Raw genomic sequence first — 15692 nt, 5'->3', positions numbered from 1 at the left:
TACAATTCAGTGACTTTTAGAATATTTAGAGGATTGTACAACCCCTATTGCTATCTAATTTTAGAACATTTATCATCCCCCAAATAACCCATACCCAATATTAATCTATCCCCATTCTTCCCCTCTTCTATCCTGCCCTGGAAAACCATTAATTTACTTTCTTTTACTATAGATTTGCCCATTCTGAACATTTCATGCAAGGTAATCATATTAATCTCATATGATAATCTTATTAATCTAATATGACATAGCCTAATATGATAATCTAAGCATAATGATCTAATAAATAGATAGTTTATTGTGATTGGCTTCTTTCACTTAGTACAATGTTTTCATGATTTATGGAAGTTAAGAAAGGCTATGCCAAAGAATGCTCAAACTACCGCACAATTGCACTCATCTCACATGCTAGTAAAGTAATGCTCAAAATTCTCCAAGCCAGGCTTCAGCAATACGTGAACCGTGAACTTCCAGATGTTCAAGCTGGTTTTAGAAAAGGCAGAGGAACTAGAGATCAAATTGCCAATATCTGCTGGATCATCAAAAAAGCAAGAGAGTTCCAGAAAAACATCTATTTCTGCTTTATTGACTATGCCAAAGCCTTTGACTGTGTGGATCACAATAAACTGTGGAAAATTCTGAAAGAGATGGGAATACCAGACCATCTGACCTGTCTCTTGAGAAACCTGTATGCAGGTCAGGAAGCAACAGTTAGAACTGGACATGGAACAACAGACTGGTTCCAAATAGGAAAAGGAGTACGTCAAGGCTGTATATTGTCACCCTGCTTATTTAACTTATATGCAGAGTACATCACGAGAAACACTGGGCTGGAAGAAACACAAGCTGGAATCAAGATTGCTGGGAGAAATGTCAATAACCTCAGATATGCAGATGACACCACCTTTATGGCAGAAAGTGAAGAAGAACTAAAGAGCCTCTTGATGAAAGTGAAAGAGGAGAGTGAAAAAGTTGGCTTAAGGCTCAACGTTCAGAAAACTAAGATCATGGCATCTGGTCCCATGACTTCATGGGAAATAGATGGGGAAACAGTGGAAACAGTGACAGACTTTATTTTTTTGGGCTCCAGAATCACTGCTGATGGTGACTGCAGCCATGAAATAAAAAGACGCTTACTCCTTGGAAGGAAGGTTATGGCCAACCTAGATAGCATATTTAAAAGCAGAGACATTACTTTGCCAACAAAGGTCTGTCTAGTCAAGGCTATGGTTTTTCCAGTGGTCATGTATGGATGTGAGAGTTGGACGGTGAAGAAAGCTGAGCGCCGAAGAATTGATACTTTTGAACTGTGGTGTTGGAGAAGACTCTTGAGAGTCCCTTGGACTGCAAGGAGATCTAATCAATCCATCCTAAAAGAGATCAATCCTGGGTGTTCATTGGAAGGTCTGATGTTGAAGCTGAAACTCCAATACTTTGGCCACCTCATGCGAAGGGTTGACTCATTGGAAAAGACCCTAATGCTGGGTAGGATTGGGGGCGGGAGGAGAAGGGGATGACAGAGGATGAGATGGTTGGATGGCATCACCAACTCGATGGACATGGGTTTGGGTAGACTCCAGGAGCTGGTGATGGACAGGGAGGCCTGGCGTGCTGCAACTCATGGGGTCGCAAAGAGTCGGACACGACTGAGCGACTGAACTGAATTGAACTGAACTGAAGCATGTATCAGTGCTTCATTTCTTTCTCTTGTTGAGTAATCCTCCATTTTATGGTATGGCAATACTTTTTGTTTATCTGTTCACTAATTGCTACATAGTTGGGTTATTCATATCTAGAAAACTTTTGTTTTATGCCAAATATTGTGTCTTTTACCTTGTTGGATATTTTTATTCCTATAAAATGTATAGGACTTTTTGACTTTTGTCCTTGGATGCAGTTCAGGTATTTAGTGATGGTTTGATCTTTACGAATCTTGAGTTTAATAATTGTTAAGCAACAGTTTCCCAGGTGGTGCCTAGTGGTAAAGAACCCACCTCCCAATGCAGGAGACATAAGAGATGCAGATTCCACCCCTGGACTGGAAGATCCCCTGGAGGAGGGCATGGCAACCCACTCCAGTATTCTTGCCTAGAGAATCCCATGGACAGAGGAGCCTGGTGGGCTACAGTCCATGGGGTCGCAGAGTCAGACATGACTGAAGTGACTTAGCATGCATGCAGGTAGGCAGCACAAAAACACTGTTTGATCTAGGGCTAATTATCCCCCACCATCAAGACCCTATACCCAATTTCCAATGACCCATTGATCCTGAGGGCTTCCTGTCTGGCTGATGGGAACAGACACTATTTCTAGACTTGTGTAAAAGCTGAGCACTAGAACCTCCAGTCCTTTCAAGTGGTTCTTTCCTTGGCCTCAGAGAGCTTTCCCACATGTGTGCATCTGCTCAGCTAAGATCCAAGAGTCACCCTATCAAAATTCTCCACGAAGTTTTCTTCATAGTACTTCTTCCTGTGTACTCCAGCCCCCTCCCAGGCTCTCAGCTCTGTCTCCTCGATTCAGGGAAGCTGCTGGTCTTCTCCTGGGTTCCCTTCTCAGTGCCATGGCCTGGAAACTCTCACAAAAGTGTAACAACCCTGCAACTGTAGGCTTCACCTCATTTATTTCCCATATTTCAGGGAAGGAATCACTGTCCTTCATCACCTGATGTGCAATGCCTTTGAAACTGTTGTTTCACATATTTTGTGGGCTCTTTGGTTGTCTCAGGTAGGTGATCTGTCTTGTTCTTGGTACTCCATCCCAGCTGAAAGCAGATGTGTCATGACTCATATTTAAAAGGTCAAATTACTCCTTGTTGTTCAGCTGTTAAGTTGTGTCTGACTCTGCAACCCCATGGACTGCAGCATGCCAGGCTGCTCTGTCCTTCACCATCTCCTGGATTTTGCTGAGACCCGTGTCCATTGAGTCAATGATGCTATCTAACCCTCTCATCTTCTGTTGCCCCATTTTCCTTTTGCCTTCAATCCTTCCCAGCATCAGAGTCCTTTCCAATAAGTCATCTCTTCACATCAGGTGGCCAAAGTATTGGAGTTTCAGCTTCAGCATCAGTCTTTCCAATGAATATTCAGGGTTGATTTCCTTTAGGATTGACAGGCTTGAGCTCCTTACTGTCCAAGGGACTCTCAAGAGTCTTCTCCAGCACCACAATTTGAAAGCATTAATTCTTTGGCATTCAGCCTTCTTTACGGTCCAACTCTCACATCTGTATATGCTTACTGGAAAAATCATAGCTTTGATTATATGGGCCTTTGTCGGCAAAGTGATATCTTTGCTTTTTAATATTCTGTCTAGGTTTGTCATAGCTGTCCTTCCAAGGAGCAAGGGTCTTTGAATTTCATGGCTGCATTCACCTTTTGCAGTGATTTTTGGAGCCCAGGAAAATAAAATCTGTCACTGCTTCCACCTTTTACTCTTGGTGGCTGTCAAATCTGCAGCATTGAGATAGGCAGGCTATGTAGAAATTGTAAGTCCCAGGTTTTAGAGAAGGATGAGGGTGGCTTTTGTTTCTCATAACAGATAACATGCTGATAATCGTTCCTTTAGGAGATTCACTTGTGCCATTGCCTCCTTGAATGTGGGAACGTTTATGTCTCCTCTCACAGGTGATCAGCGAGTTTGAAGCCTCTCCTGACTCATTTTCCTACAGAATTCCTAACCTGAGTCGGAATCGTCAGTATAGCGTCTGGGTGGTGGCCGTGACCTCAGCTGGCAGAGGCAACAGCAGTGAAATCATTACCGTGGAGCCTGTTGCTAAAGGTGGGTGGCATGCTGTAGGAAGGACCTTATTTCCCAGTACAGTCGTACTGGCTTTACACTTCTGTTCTCTTTGAAATTAAGCTGATAATGCCCTACAAATCAAGTAAACCAGAACACCACGTGTTACCCACTTCAGCCCAAGAAGTGGGTCACTGCTAGCTGGCACTGGGCTTTCGTGCTAATCGGAAAACCACCTCCTATGGATGAGCAGCTTTACAACTGCCAGTGTCTCGGGAGAATTTAGGAAAAGGAGCCCCCATCCATCTCTTAGAGTGAAAATCACTACATTAATGCCTCCCAAGCAAGTTCTACCATCTTCAAAATCAGGTATCATGCTTCTTCAAGAGAAATGTCTAATTTTCGGTCTATGAAATTTGAAACCTGATAAATTTAAAAAAAAGTTAGTTCTTCTTCAATTGATGTTAAAGTGAAAGTTTCTCAGTTGTGTCCAACTCTTTGTGACCCCATGGACTGTAACCTGTCAAGATCCTCTTTCCATGGAATTCTCCAAGCCAGAATACTGGAGTGGGTTGCCATTTCCTTCTCCAGGGGATCTCCCAGACCCAGAGATTGAACCTGGGTTTCCTGCATTGCAGGCAAATTCTTTACCATCTGAGCCACCAGGGAAGCTATTGACAGAATGCTGTAAAGACCTTAGGTAACAAAATGAAGTTTGTTTTAGGAACAAAAGGTTCCACAAAGTGAATGTAATATCTTCACCTTAAGATGTTATACTGGCCCTAAAAAGCACATATAGACACAGAATATTCTTGTTTGACTTCTGGTAATTGCTACCACACAGTGTTCAGAGTCTCCATAAATTAGCCCTTGTCAATGAATAAATGTATTTACCTCACAATTCCAAGCCAACCAGAGATGCTGCTGACTCTGGAATATACCACGTTGGAAATTTAGTACTCCTAAGGCTTCCAGGTTCCTGAAAGAGAAAACAACATTCCGAGATTCCAGCTTCTCATGCTTAACCAGGGTTCACCCAGAGTAGGAGATGATTATCAAGATGGGCTTTCCAGAAAGGAGCTGAGCTAGAGAATGCCTCTGGGGTGGTGCAGGCATCCAGAGGGCTGACACCACCCAGGAGCCCCTGGCAAACCATAAACCATAATGGCTGAAAGGTCCAAGCTGGACAGATGGGGCTGCCCACAGGTGGAGGAGACAGGTGCGGCTTATGTTGTAGTTGTTGGGAGGTCAAGGCAGGCTGGCAGATCCACAGGGTCTAAAATCCAGGGTTAGGTTCAGAAAGAGGGCTGGGGCTTTGGTACAAGGAGGAGCAGAATGCAACCACAGACCCAGTCCTGGAGGAATGGTGTCCTGGGAGGGAGCCCAGGGCCGGGGCCAGCACAGAGCTCAGTTCCATGTAGCTAGAGCACCACAGGAACTGGGAAGGACATCCAGGTTGCTAGTGAGGCACAGTGTCTCGTTCGAATCACCTGAGGTCTTCATTCAAAGCCGGCCTCCTCAAGCGCCGGCCTGAGATCCGCTGAATCACAGATCCAGAGGAGGAATCTGCATTTTTTCACCAAAGATTCTAGGTGATTCTCTTGCCTGCTCCAGTTTGCTTAGTCTTAGAATTTCACAGTGGGATCCTATACATGCAAACTGCCACCAACAGGCATTAATTCTAGAAACTGGGGGTGTTGGGCTTGAAGATGAAGTGGTTTTAGCCAATGGTTTCGCAAAACGCTGGTGGAAAAGCACTCCTAAGTCCTGGAATGAATTTTAGGAGTTAGAGTCAGCATGTTAAAGAACTGAAATGAAACAGAATGGAATAGAGTCAAGGAATCTAGACTAGGCTTGAAAAAAAAGCAGAAAATATCAGAATGCCTGACACAGTGAGCATTCATGTGTAGAACTTTGTTTTCATCTGCACACACATAACATGTGTGCAGCTTCTGGAATTCAATGTAAAATGTATTTTTTTACAGGGGGAGGGGGCTATTAGAAAGTTTAAAAGCCCCACCTCTAGCTGAGTTTCCCTCATCAACCCCCATTTTGTTGTATGAACATTCTTCATCATATAAAAGGATGGTCTGGAAGGTATGAAAGGGGCCAGCCTTCCAGAGTCACAAATCCAATGCCGCCTGCCCAGGATATTTTTGTTACCATGATGGAAAATCAGAAATGTCAATTACTGATAGAGCATTCCACGGTGAAAGGGTCTCCTTGCTGAGCCGCCTCTGAAGACACTTCCCCTCAGGAGGAAGAACAGTGGTTTCCTTTGCAGGCAGGGCATGTTGCTTCAAGCACGTGGGTGGGTTTTGCTGTAACATTTGTAACATTTGCTGTCTATACAAATAGACTCTGCCTCTGAGCCCACTGGTACTTCCTCACTCTCTGCTCTGGACTGCAGTGCTCAAAACAACAAAAGTCAGAGTTGTCTGCTAGTTCATAATGACTTGTGTTCTACACCAGGGTGACTCCTGTTGAGTTGGCTCCAGGAACTCCACCTTTCCTCAAATTCCAGTACTTTCCTGAGGAGCCTGTCCCCCATGTCTGTTGGCCAGTCTCAACCCTCAAATCCAAAATGGTGCAAGGGTCCCAACACTGGTGCCATCTTTTTGAGTCCAGAATCAGATTGGAACGGCTTCTGCCTGCAGGCTTCTTGTCTGTGCATCTGGATGGGCTGAGCTTCTGGAGGGAACATCCCGGAAACCAAGGTCCTAGGGTATGGCAGAGGCCAAGCAGATCATTTTGCCTCTGGAGGACCCATCTCTTGGTGCCTTTGCCAGCTTTTGTGTCTCACCCAAGAAGATGACTCTAGGAACCTGTCAGTACAGGGCCCCTCTGGTATCCAGGGAGGCCCCTGCAGACAGGGCTGCCCTGGGCTTTTCCCTCCCCCCACCCCCATGTTCTTTGGCCACTTTGGGACTGTCCCAGTGCCCGATGTCCTCAGTAGAAGCTTTTATTCCAGCATCTGAATGACTGTCCCAAGCAAATAGTGGTACTTCAAGAGAGGTCGCTCCAGAAAAGTTTATTTCCCTTAACGTTTGTGCTGAAGATGAAGCTGATACAAAAAAGCTGGGAAAGTACCACAAAACTGATAAATAGTCTTTCCTGTTTTACCTCTTTCTGTCTTGGGGCTTTATTTTTTGTTTTGTCTCTTCTCTCAGATATTAAAAGTATATTTTAATGTGCAGTTTCGGGTGTTGAGATAAATTGCTTAATAAAGTGCTTCGAAATATAATTGGGCTCACAGAAAGCACAGCTTGGAGCTGCTAGGCTTATTAAGTCCCACATATTTAATTTGGGATCCCCGTGTCTAGTCGATACAAGGGGAGAAAATACTACAGTAGGGGTTTTCAGCAGTTCATATGTTCGTACAATGAAAATCCCTTAGACTCACTCTGAAACAAGGAATAGTGTTGAGAGGTGTGACATTGATTGGCAAGGCTGCACTCAACTTTGGGGGGTGTCACTGGTTTAGGGAAGGTCATCTTGGCCTCTGTAGATGAATCCATCGAGTCACTGTGCTTCTGCTCTGTTTGGTGGTCCAGCTCCTGCACGAATCCTGACCTTCAGTGGCACGGTGACTACTCCCTGGATGAAAGACATTGCCTTGCCTTGTAAAGCTGTCGGGGACCCCTCTCCTGCCGTAAAGTGGATGAAAGACAGGTAACCAGTAACCCAGTGTATGCCCTCAATACAGCTCTAGGAGAGTGCTTCGGACACACTGCGCTGGGTCTCGTGGTATAAAGTTGTAGATTTACACTCACGAAAGTTCCAAGAAAACTACCCAATCTTCTGCAATAGAGAGGAAGCTGGTTGAGGGTGATGGGGGAGGAATCTCAGCTTTAGCACTAAAAGGATCTGATCTATCATGTCAATTCTCTTAAAAATTCTTAGCTTTAAATTCATGACAATGCTTCTGAGGAAAATAGCTTAGCTAAATAATCTCTGTGGAAGTTTTCTGTACCTTATCATGAAAATCTCCTGTATATCTGAGATGAACATACCCAAGGAGACTTGAGACTTACACTTATCTCTTCCCCTTCCAAGATAATGGGCCAACCAACCCTACCTGAAATGCTCTGAGAAATAGCTTTAAGAAATGGAATACATTGTTGTTGTTGTTGTTCAGTTGCTAAGTCATGTCAGATTCTGTGACCCCACAGATTGCAGCATGCCACGCTTTCTTGTCCCTTCACTATCTCCCAGAGTTTGCTCAAACTCATGTCCATTGAGTTGGTGATGCCATCCAACCATCTCATCCTCTGTTGCCCCCTTCTCCTCCTTCCCTCAGCCTTTCCTAGCATCAAGGCCTTTTCCAGTGAGTCAGTTCTTCCCATCAGGTGGCCAAAGTACTAGAGCATCAGCTTCAGCATCAGTCTTTCCAATGAATATTCAGGACTGATTTCCTTAGGACTGACTGGTTTGATCTCCTTGCTGTCCAAGGGACTCTCAAGGGTCTTCTCCACCACCACAATTCAAAAGCATCAATTCTTCAGCACTCAGCCTTCTTTACAGTCCTATTGCCTTCTTTATGGAATACATTAGGACTTTGCTAATGTAAAACCTGGTTTTCCATGCTCAGTAGGAATTATTGAAATAATAATAAGAGCTGAGATGGAAGGGAGAAAGTGGATGAAATAGATTCTGTTCATGTAACTTTTTAAAGTACTTTATCTCTACTCAGAGGAAGAAATTAAGATATAAAGAAAGAGCTGAGCATTCACTGATGAGCCTAGAGATTTGTTATAAAGTGGATTGAGAAGAGTCCCTAGTTTCAAACAAAGGCACTTAAAAGACATAAACTATTGAAATGATAGTCTTGATATGTGCGTGCTAAGTCCCTGAGTCATGTCTGACTCTTTGCAGCCCCATGAATTATAACCTACCAGGCTCCTAAGTCTATGGGATTCTCCAGGCAAGAACACTGGAGTGGGTTGGCATGCCCTCCTCAGTGACAACTTTCTCATCTCTTTTAAAGTCAGTTAAAAAAATAAGTAAGCTCCCAAGGTTAAGTGGCACCCACCAGATGTGGGGATGGCCCTAGATGACTGGACAATCCCCTCTCACTGTGGCAAAGGATATGACATCACCAAGGGAGCTCTCTTTATACCAGGGTTGGCTCATCACCCTCTTGGCACATTGCAGTTCATTTCTGATGCCACAATCATTAACAACTGCAATTTTTCATGAATCTACAAGCCACCCTGAAACTTAATTGTCCCGATATGATCTGGTCAAAATGGTATATCTGCCCACAGAAGCAATCTCGTTTGGGATATGACAAGCATTGACCTATGTCAGGAGCCAGAAGCCACACAGACCTCCACACAGACTTCACTTCAACACAGCACTTTGTACCAATAATCAAACTCAGCTATGTGACTGTTTTCATCATATAATCATGGTTTAGCTCTTAGTTTATAATATTCTGAATGGGTTATCTGCTTCAGAGAGTGCTTATGCTTTTCCCCAACCTCAGCTAACTTAGATTGTAATTTCTTTAATCTGCGCCTTTTTCTTCCTGTGAGGTAGTAACGGGACACCCAGCCTGGTAACGATTGATGGGCGGAGAAGCGTCTTCAGCAATGGCAGCTTTGTCATCCGCACGGTGAAGGCAGAGGACTCTGGCTATTACAGCTGCATCGCCAATAACAACTGGGGATCGGATGAAATTATCTTAAATTTACAAGTACAAGGTACCACATCTGGGGGCTCTTCTTAATGCTTTTTGTATGTATGCCTATGTGCAAAGAGTGAAAGTGAGCAAATTTAAAAATAAGCCTTTGTAAAGAGCTAATTGCTACTTTCATATAACAAAAGCATCGATGTTCATTTTGGAGATTAGAGTTAAACAAATCAAAGTAAATAAAAAGCATTCATAACCTGAGAGCTAACACTGTTTACATATTTTCACATGAGAGCCTAGTCTCATCTGTCTTTATGTGTGCATAGCTGAAAAAGCCCTTCCTAATAACATCCTAATTGCATGATTTATTCCACATGTATATAAGCATCACCCAGAAAATAACAGCAAGAAATAATTCCATATTGAGATGCTTTATGAATGTTAATTAACTCACTAGTCCTATGCAATGTATATTAAAAGGACACTAGCTGAAACTCTATAAGGCATTCATGTTTAATTGTGTATTTAATACAGTGTAATATTTCTTGACTTCATACTCCAAAAGTACATGACAAATTTAAGATTGTTGAATTAAAAACATGCATAAAATCCCAAATGGCCACTGATAGGGTTCAAATTTGGATGCACAGTGATATTTTATTAGTAGAAAAGTCAAAGTGTATACTTTTCCAGATGTAAGTGTTATCACATTAATAATTAATATAACATTAACAATATTGTCACATTAATCACACTAATTTGTGTTATCATATTAATAAATCACAGAAGGCTTGATAAAAAATAAAATAAATGTTGCCCTCAGTGGGAGGGAAGGGAAACAGAACTATCTATTTTTTAAAATAATGTAAAATTGACCTGGAATTTCAAGTAACTTGAAGTCGGGAGAATTTCAGGGCATTTTTTCAGAGATAGACACTATATTATAACTCTAAAGAGATGAATCTATATTTTATGGCTTTGGGTTAATACCAGGCTTCCCTCAGAGGAAAAGAGAAGGACATTTTATGAGAAGCTTTCTATATAATTTTGATAACCTTACTGCAAATTTCTTCAGTATCTCTGTCCAGAGAGCTAACCCAAAATATTACTAAGGCTCATTGATAAGAAATATGTATTCTTCGAACCTTATGTGACAATTCAAGTGTGTGTACTGCCACTCAGTGGTGCACCTATGATTTCAGTGGGGAATGTGTGTGTGTGTGTGTGTGTGTGTGTGTTGCCTCTTGGAAGGGTGGGTCAAATACTGGAAATTTTTGCAGTTTTTTTCTCACTAGCTACACTTACCCTCCCCTTTTCATATAGCTGAGAACAGAAAAGCTAAGGGGGTGCCATTTGTCTTTGTCATTTGAATCATGGCTGAAATACAGAATAAAATAATGCATGTATCTTTAGTAAGTTCACAGAAGGTTTTAATGAGTGATGATCACCTCAGATACTCAAGGAATTGGCAAGGGAATGAGGAAATAAATCCAAGTAGAAATGGGGTTGAATTTCTTTAAAGAATAGAATCATTCTGTTCTATCTCTTTAGCCCAGGATATCAACTAAATAGACATTTTGACAGACATGAGTTGCATATTTTGTCAACCTGAAACACTTATTTAATAAATGGCTGTTAAAAATCATTTGGTAAATGACTGTTAAAGAAGACTGAAGATGTGAACAACTAATTCTTGTTTTCTAAAAACTGCTTCCTCTCTAGTTCCACCAGATCAGCCTCGGCTCACAGTTTCAAAAACCACCTCTTCTTCCATCACCCTCTCGTGGCTCCCTGGGGACAATGGAGGCAGTTCTATAAGAGGTAAGAAGAAAGAGATTGCCCACAACGGTTGATTAATTGACATTATCCACAAGTTGATAAGTGACACATTTTTATCAAGTAATTGTCATGTGTTAGTTTATTTCTCCCCCAAACTCATCATATAATGAATTCTTCCATTACCTACACACACACACACACACACACACACAAAACACATCTATTTTTATAGTATTTGTTGTCACTCACTCATTCATCCAAGGAAATCCATTCATAGAATCAGTACCATGCATCCAATCTGAGTGAAATATTAACACATGCCAGTGAAGAACATGAGTATGAGCAAACTCCAGGAGAGATCGAAGGACAGGGAAACCTGGCGTGCTTCAGTCTATGGGGTCACAAAGAGTTGGACATGACTTAGCGATTGAACAACAGCAATAAAGAAAGAAGAAACAAATGTGGTGCCTCTGCTCTAAGAGGCTACATTGTGTTTCTTCCCCTTGTTGTCAATATTCTTCTTCTGTTCAGGTACTCATTCCTTCAGTTAAGTAACCACAAGACTGTTCTGACTTAGAAAGGACTAAAAGATGGGAGTGATCTAGTTCCACAAATCTTTTGCAATCAGGAGTAGAAAATAATAAGGGTGTTTAAATGGAAGGAGGGGGCTTCCCTGGTGGCTCAGAGGGTAAAGAATCTGCCTGAAATGTGGGAGACCTGGATTCAATCCCTGAGTTGGGAAGATCCCCTGGAGAAGGGAATGACAACCCATACCACTATTCTTGCCTAGAGAATCCCATGGACAGAGGAGCCTGGCGGGTTACAGTCCATGGGGTCACAGACAGTCGGACATGACTGAGTGACTAACACTTCCACTTTCGCAAACTGAAGGAATGAGCTAGCCTGATAATTGCAGCCTCAGTAGGGTTGGGAGAACATTCTGAGCAATATGTGGACCAAGCGGAGGGAGAGAACCCAGAGGAGCAACTGCAGATGAATGGGATTAAGGAGCAAGTGACAAAAGGGGTCCTAGAGCAGCTGGGAGAGGCTGGAGGATAGATTTCTGCAGGCAGAGGACATCCTTCTTCTGAGAGAGGAGGAAGGTGAAAAGACAACTGGACATACAGAGCCATTGTAGAGCAAGGCCAGTGCCGTCTGGACCTGGCTCGTTTCAGCTCATGATAGCAAGTTGCCGCTCCTCTTCCCAGCTTTGCCCTCAGTAATCACAGCCAGGTTAGGGATATTTGCACACCACCAAAATTAAAAATGCTACCCATAGGGGCTTTTCTTTTTTCAAGAGCCAGTTGTTAAACATTAATTAGTGTTCCACTGGGCAAAGGGGAGGATCTTTCCCTGTTTTAGGGAAGAAAAAGGTGATATTATTTTTTTTAAATAGTTGGATGATTAGGGGAGAGGATGTGTTTGTGGGTTTGAGGAGCGTGGGTAAAATCTGTAACAGATGCCATAGGAAATGCACAAGGAGACATTAATGGGGAAGTAAAACCACTGGTGAGAGGAGCAAGGCCCCAGCTGCAGAGAAACGGCACAGATTGCAGTGGTCACAGTCATCACAGGTTAAGAAATTGCTCAAGAGGTGCTGGACCAGCTGCACAGGGAGGTGGAGCACAGTTACCAAAGCTGGTGACTGGCAGGGTAAGTGTGGCCAGGACTCACCAGAGTGAGTGAAACCAGGCTTCTGGTCAAGATGTTAGAACCAGAGGTTCTAAGCTGGGTGGAGAACCTTTAAAAAATAGGACACCAATGGAGGAGTGTGAGGAACCCAAGAACTCGAGGCTCAAATGACATGAAGTCTTGGGTCTGGAGGGGCTTCCCTGGTGGCTTAGGTAAAGAATCTGCCTGCAATGCAGAAGACCCAGGTTCAGTCCCTGGGTTGGGAAGATCCCCTGGAGAAGAGGATGGCTACCCACTCCAGTATGCTTGCCTGGAGAATCCCATGGACAGAGGAACTGTGAGTTCATGGGAGAAGAATTACAGGAAGAGCATGGAGTGGAAGGTCTTAGAGATGAAGCCAATTTCAGTAATGAAGAGTTTCCAAGCAAAGATGACCAGAAATCCTTGAAATACAGTGGTGGCCAAAGCCATTGACATGGGGGTTCCCATGGCCAATGGTTAGAAAAGCTTCCTACAAGAGGTTTAGATGGAGGCCACGAGAAGGAAAAAACAAGCCCCGTGATGCCTGGGGTACCAAGGAATGGTGAAGTCGGTATGAACCTGGGAGCCAGACCCAGATCCATCACTCACCTGTCCAGTGCTGAGTGCAGATCAGGAACAAGGAGGGGGAAACAAAGCTCAGAAAAGAGGAGGGGCCCCAAGGCTGCAGGGGCCAGAGGGCAGGGAAGGAGGAAGCTGTAGAGATGATGCTGACCATGGCCACAGAAGGAGGCATCAGAGATAGGTGACCTCATGTGACACACATGGGAAACACTGACTGCTGGCAGCTTGGGGTTCACAGCCTTTGTGGTGTGGAGGTGAGAAGTGTTTTCTTACTGGTGTTAAAATGGAGTTCCATGGGCAGGAGAGAAGATGCCAGCATGCTGGTATAAGGACACTACACATCAAGCAGGCTAGTCCTGGGCTGTCTGGGTGTGAATGCTTAGGAGACAAGGGCAGAGCAGACAGGACATATTTGCCCCAGGAAGGTGGATGGGGTGGCAGGGATGAAGGCTGTAACAGGAGTGGGGGTTGTCTCCATGGTCACAGGGGCCCAGGAACACAGGCTTCAGAGTCTGACAGTGGGATATGAATCCTGCTGGTAAGACCCAAGAGTGATCACCTAACCTCTCTGGACCTTAGTGTCTAGGTCAGTGCTCTGGAGATGTTAATCACTAATGCACAGGGTTATGTGAGGTGGTGTGAGTACCAGGCCATGGATAATGCCCGACACAGTGATTGTGGACTGGGCAGAGTTGGCTGAGGAGAGTCCTACCCCTTTTGATAGCTTACCCCTTCTCTAAAACTCTGGTTGTCTATAAAACCAAATATATATTATATATATAATGTGAAAAGTGTGACAATGTTAGTAGCTCAGTCTTGTCCGGCTCTCTGAGACTCCAAGGACTGTAGCCCACCAGGCTCCTCTGTCCATGGGATTCTGCAGGAAAGAATACTGGAGTGGGTTGCCATTCACTTTTTCCAGGGGATCTTCCTGACCCAGGAATTGAATCCAGGTCTGCTGCATTGAAGGTGAATTCTTTACCATTTGAACCACCAGGAGGATATTATAAAATATATTATATATATTAATATATTTTTAATAAATAATATATATTTATATATACATTGAATATATAACATATATTTATATATGAGGGCTTCATTGGTGGCTCAGACCATAAAGAATCTGCCTATAAGGCAGGATGAGACCTGGGTTCAATCCCTGGGTCAGAAAATCCCCTGGAGCAGGGCATGGCAACCCACTCCATTCTCCATTCTTGCCTGGAGAATTCCATGGACAGAGGAGCCTGATGGGCTATAGTCCATAGGGTCACAGAGAGTCAGACACAGCTGAAGCGGCTTAGCATGCATGCACGTAATATATATAATACATAAAAATAACCCAGCTTCAGACTACACCCATTCCCAAGGATTGGGCACATGTGCTCTGAAGGTCAGATATTTAGAGATCAGATGTCCAGTTACACCTTTTAAAGAGAATGGGCAGAACGTGGTTTTAACTTCATTACATTCCCAGCACTCCCACCATTGTAGCATCTGGTGTAGCCTAAATATCTCATAATCAATGTATCATCAGAGCACTTCTCCCAGCCAGGATTCAGTGTCCTGGAGCTCAGTTATTCTCTTCTGAAGATATACAATTCTGAGATCTCACCCTGCACACAGTGCAAACATTCGAGAGAAAGCAAGTAACATTCCCGTGACTGCCTCTTGTTTTCCAAAGGATATATACTGCAGTACTCAGAGGACAACAGTGAGCAGTGGGGGAGTTTTCCCATCAGCCCCAGCGAACGCTCCTACCGCCTGGAAAACCTGAAGTGTGGGACTTGGTACAAGTTCACTCTCACTGCACAGAACGGAGTGGGACCCGGGCGCATAAGTGAGATCATAGAAGCGAAAACACTGGGCAAAGGTAAGTAGGACTTCTGTTGTTTCTAGAGATCCTCTGTCTTCCATATCAAAGTGGGGGGCAGCAGATTGGAGTCACAAAAGATGCATCATGGGTCTATGAGTTTGAATGTTGTTATCCCCGGATGGGTCTGGCAGTGTTTCAGCATATTGAGATAGATGGCTGATCTTTACAAAATAGTCTGATTCTCTTTTCTAATTGTTTCATTGGCAGTGTAAAAGAAGAGTGTCCACAGACATAGAAAATAAGCTTGTGGTTACCAAAGGAGAAAGGTGGAGAGGAGGACTAAATTGGGAGTTTGGAATTAACAGATGCACACTACTGTGTGTAAAATAGATAATCAGCAAAAACCTACTGTATAGCACATGGGAATACTCACTATTTTGTAATGACCTAAAAGGGAAAAGAATCTGAAAGAATATAATATTATATGTATATATA

General features: G+C 43.4%; 1 protein-coding gene across 1 annotated transcript in view; it reads left to right on the top strand.

Moving 5' to 3' along the window:
- The window catches only part of DSCAM (DS cell adhesion molecule), a 568075-nt gene that overhangs the window by 491046 nt on the left and 61337 nt on the right, over window positions 1-15692 (top strand). The window contains exons 21-25 of the mRNA XM_081574158.1: window positions 3621-3774; window positions 7287-7404; window positions 9274-9437; window positions 11090-11188; window positions 15066-15254. Of these exons, the coding sequence (XP_081430284.1) occupies window positions 3621-3774; window positions 7287-7404; window positions 9274-9437; window positions 11090-11188; window positions 15066-15254 (724 nt within the window). The remainder of the gene's footprint in view (window positions 1-3620; window positions 3775-7286; window positions 7405-9273; window positions 9438-11089; window positions 11189-15065; window positions 15255-15692) is intronic.

Source organism: Giraffa tippelskirchi, chromosome 2, assembly GCF_054371585.1.
Source record: "Giraffa tippelskirchi isolate mGirTip1 chromosome 2, T2T-mGirTip1v1.2.pri, whole genome shotgun sequence".
NCBI lineage: Eukaryota > Metazoa > Chordata > Mammalia > Artiodactyla > Giraffidae > Giraffa > Giraffa tippelskirchi.
Note: the sequence above shows the minus strand (reverse complement) of the source record. Positions and strands in the feature narration are given on the sequence as shown.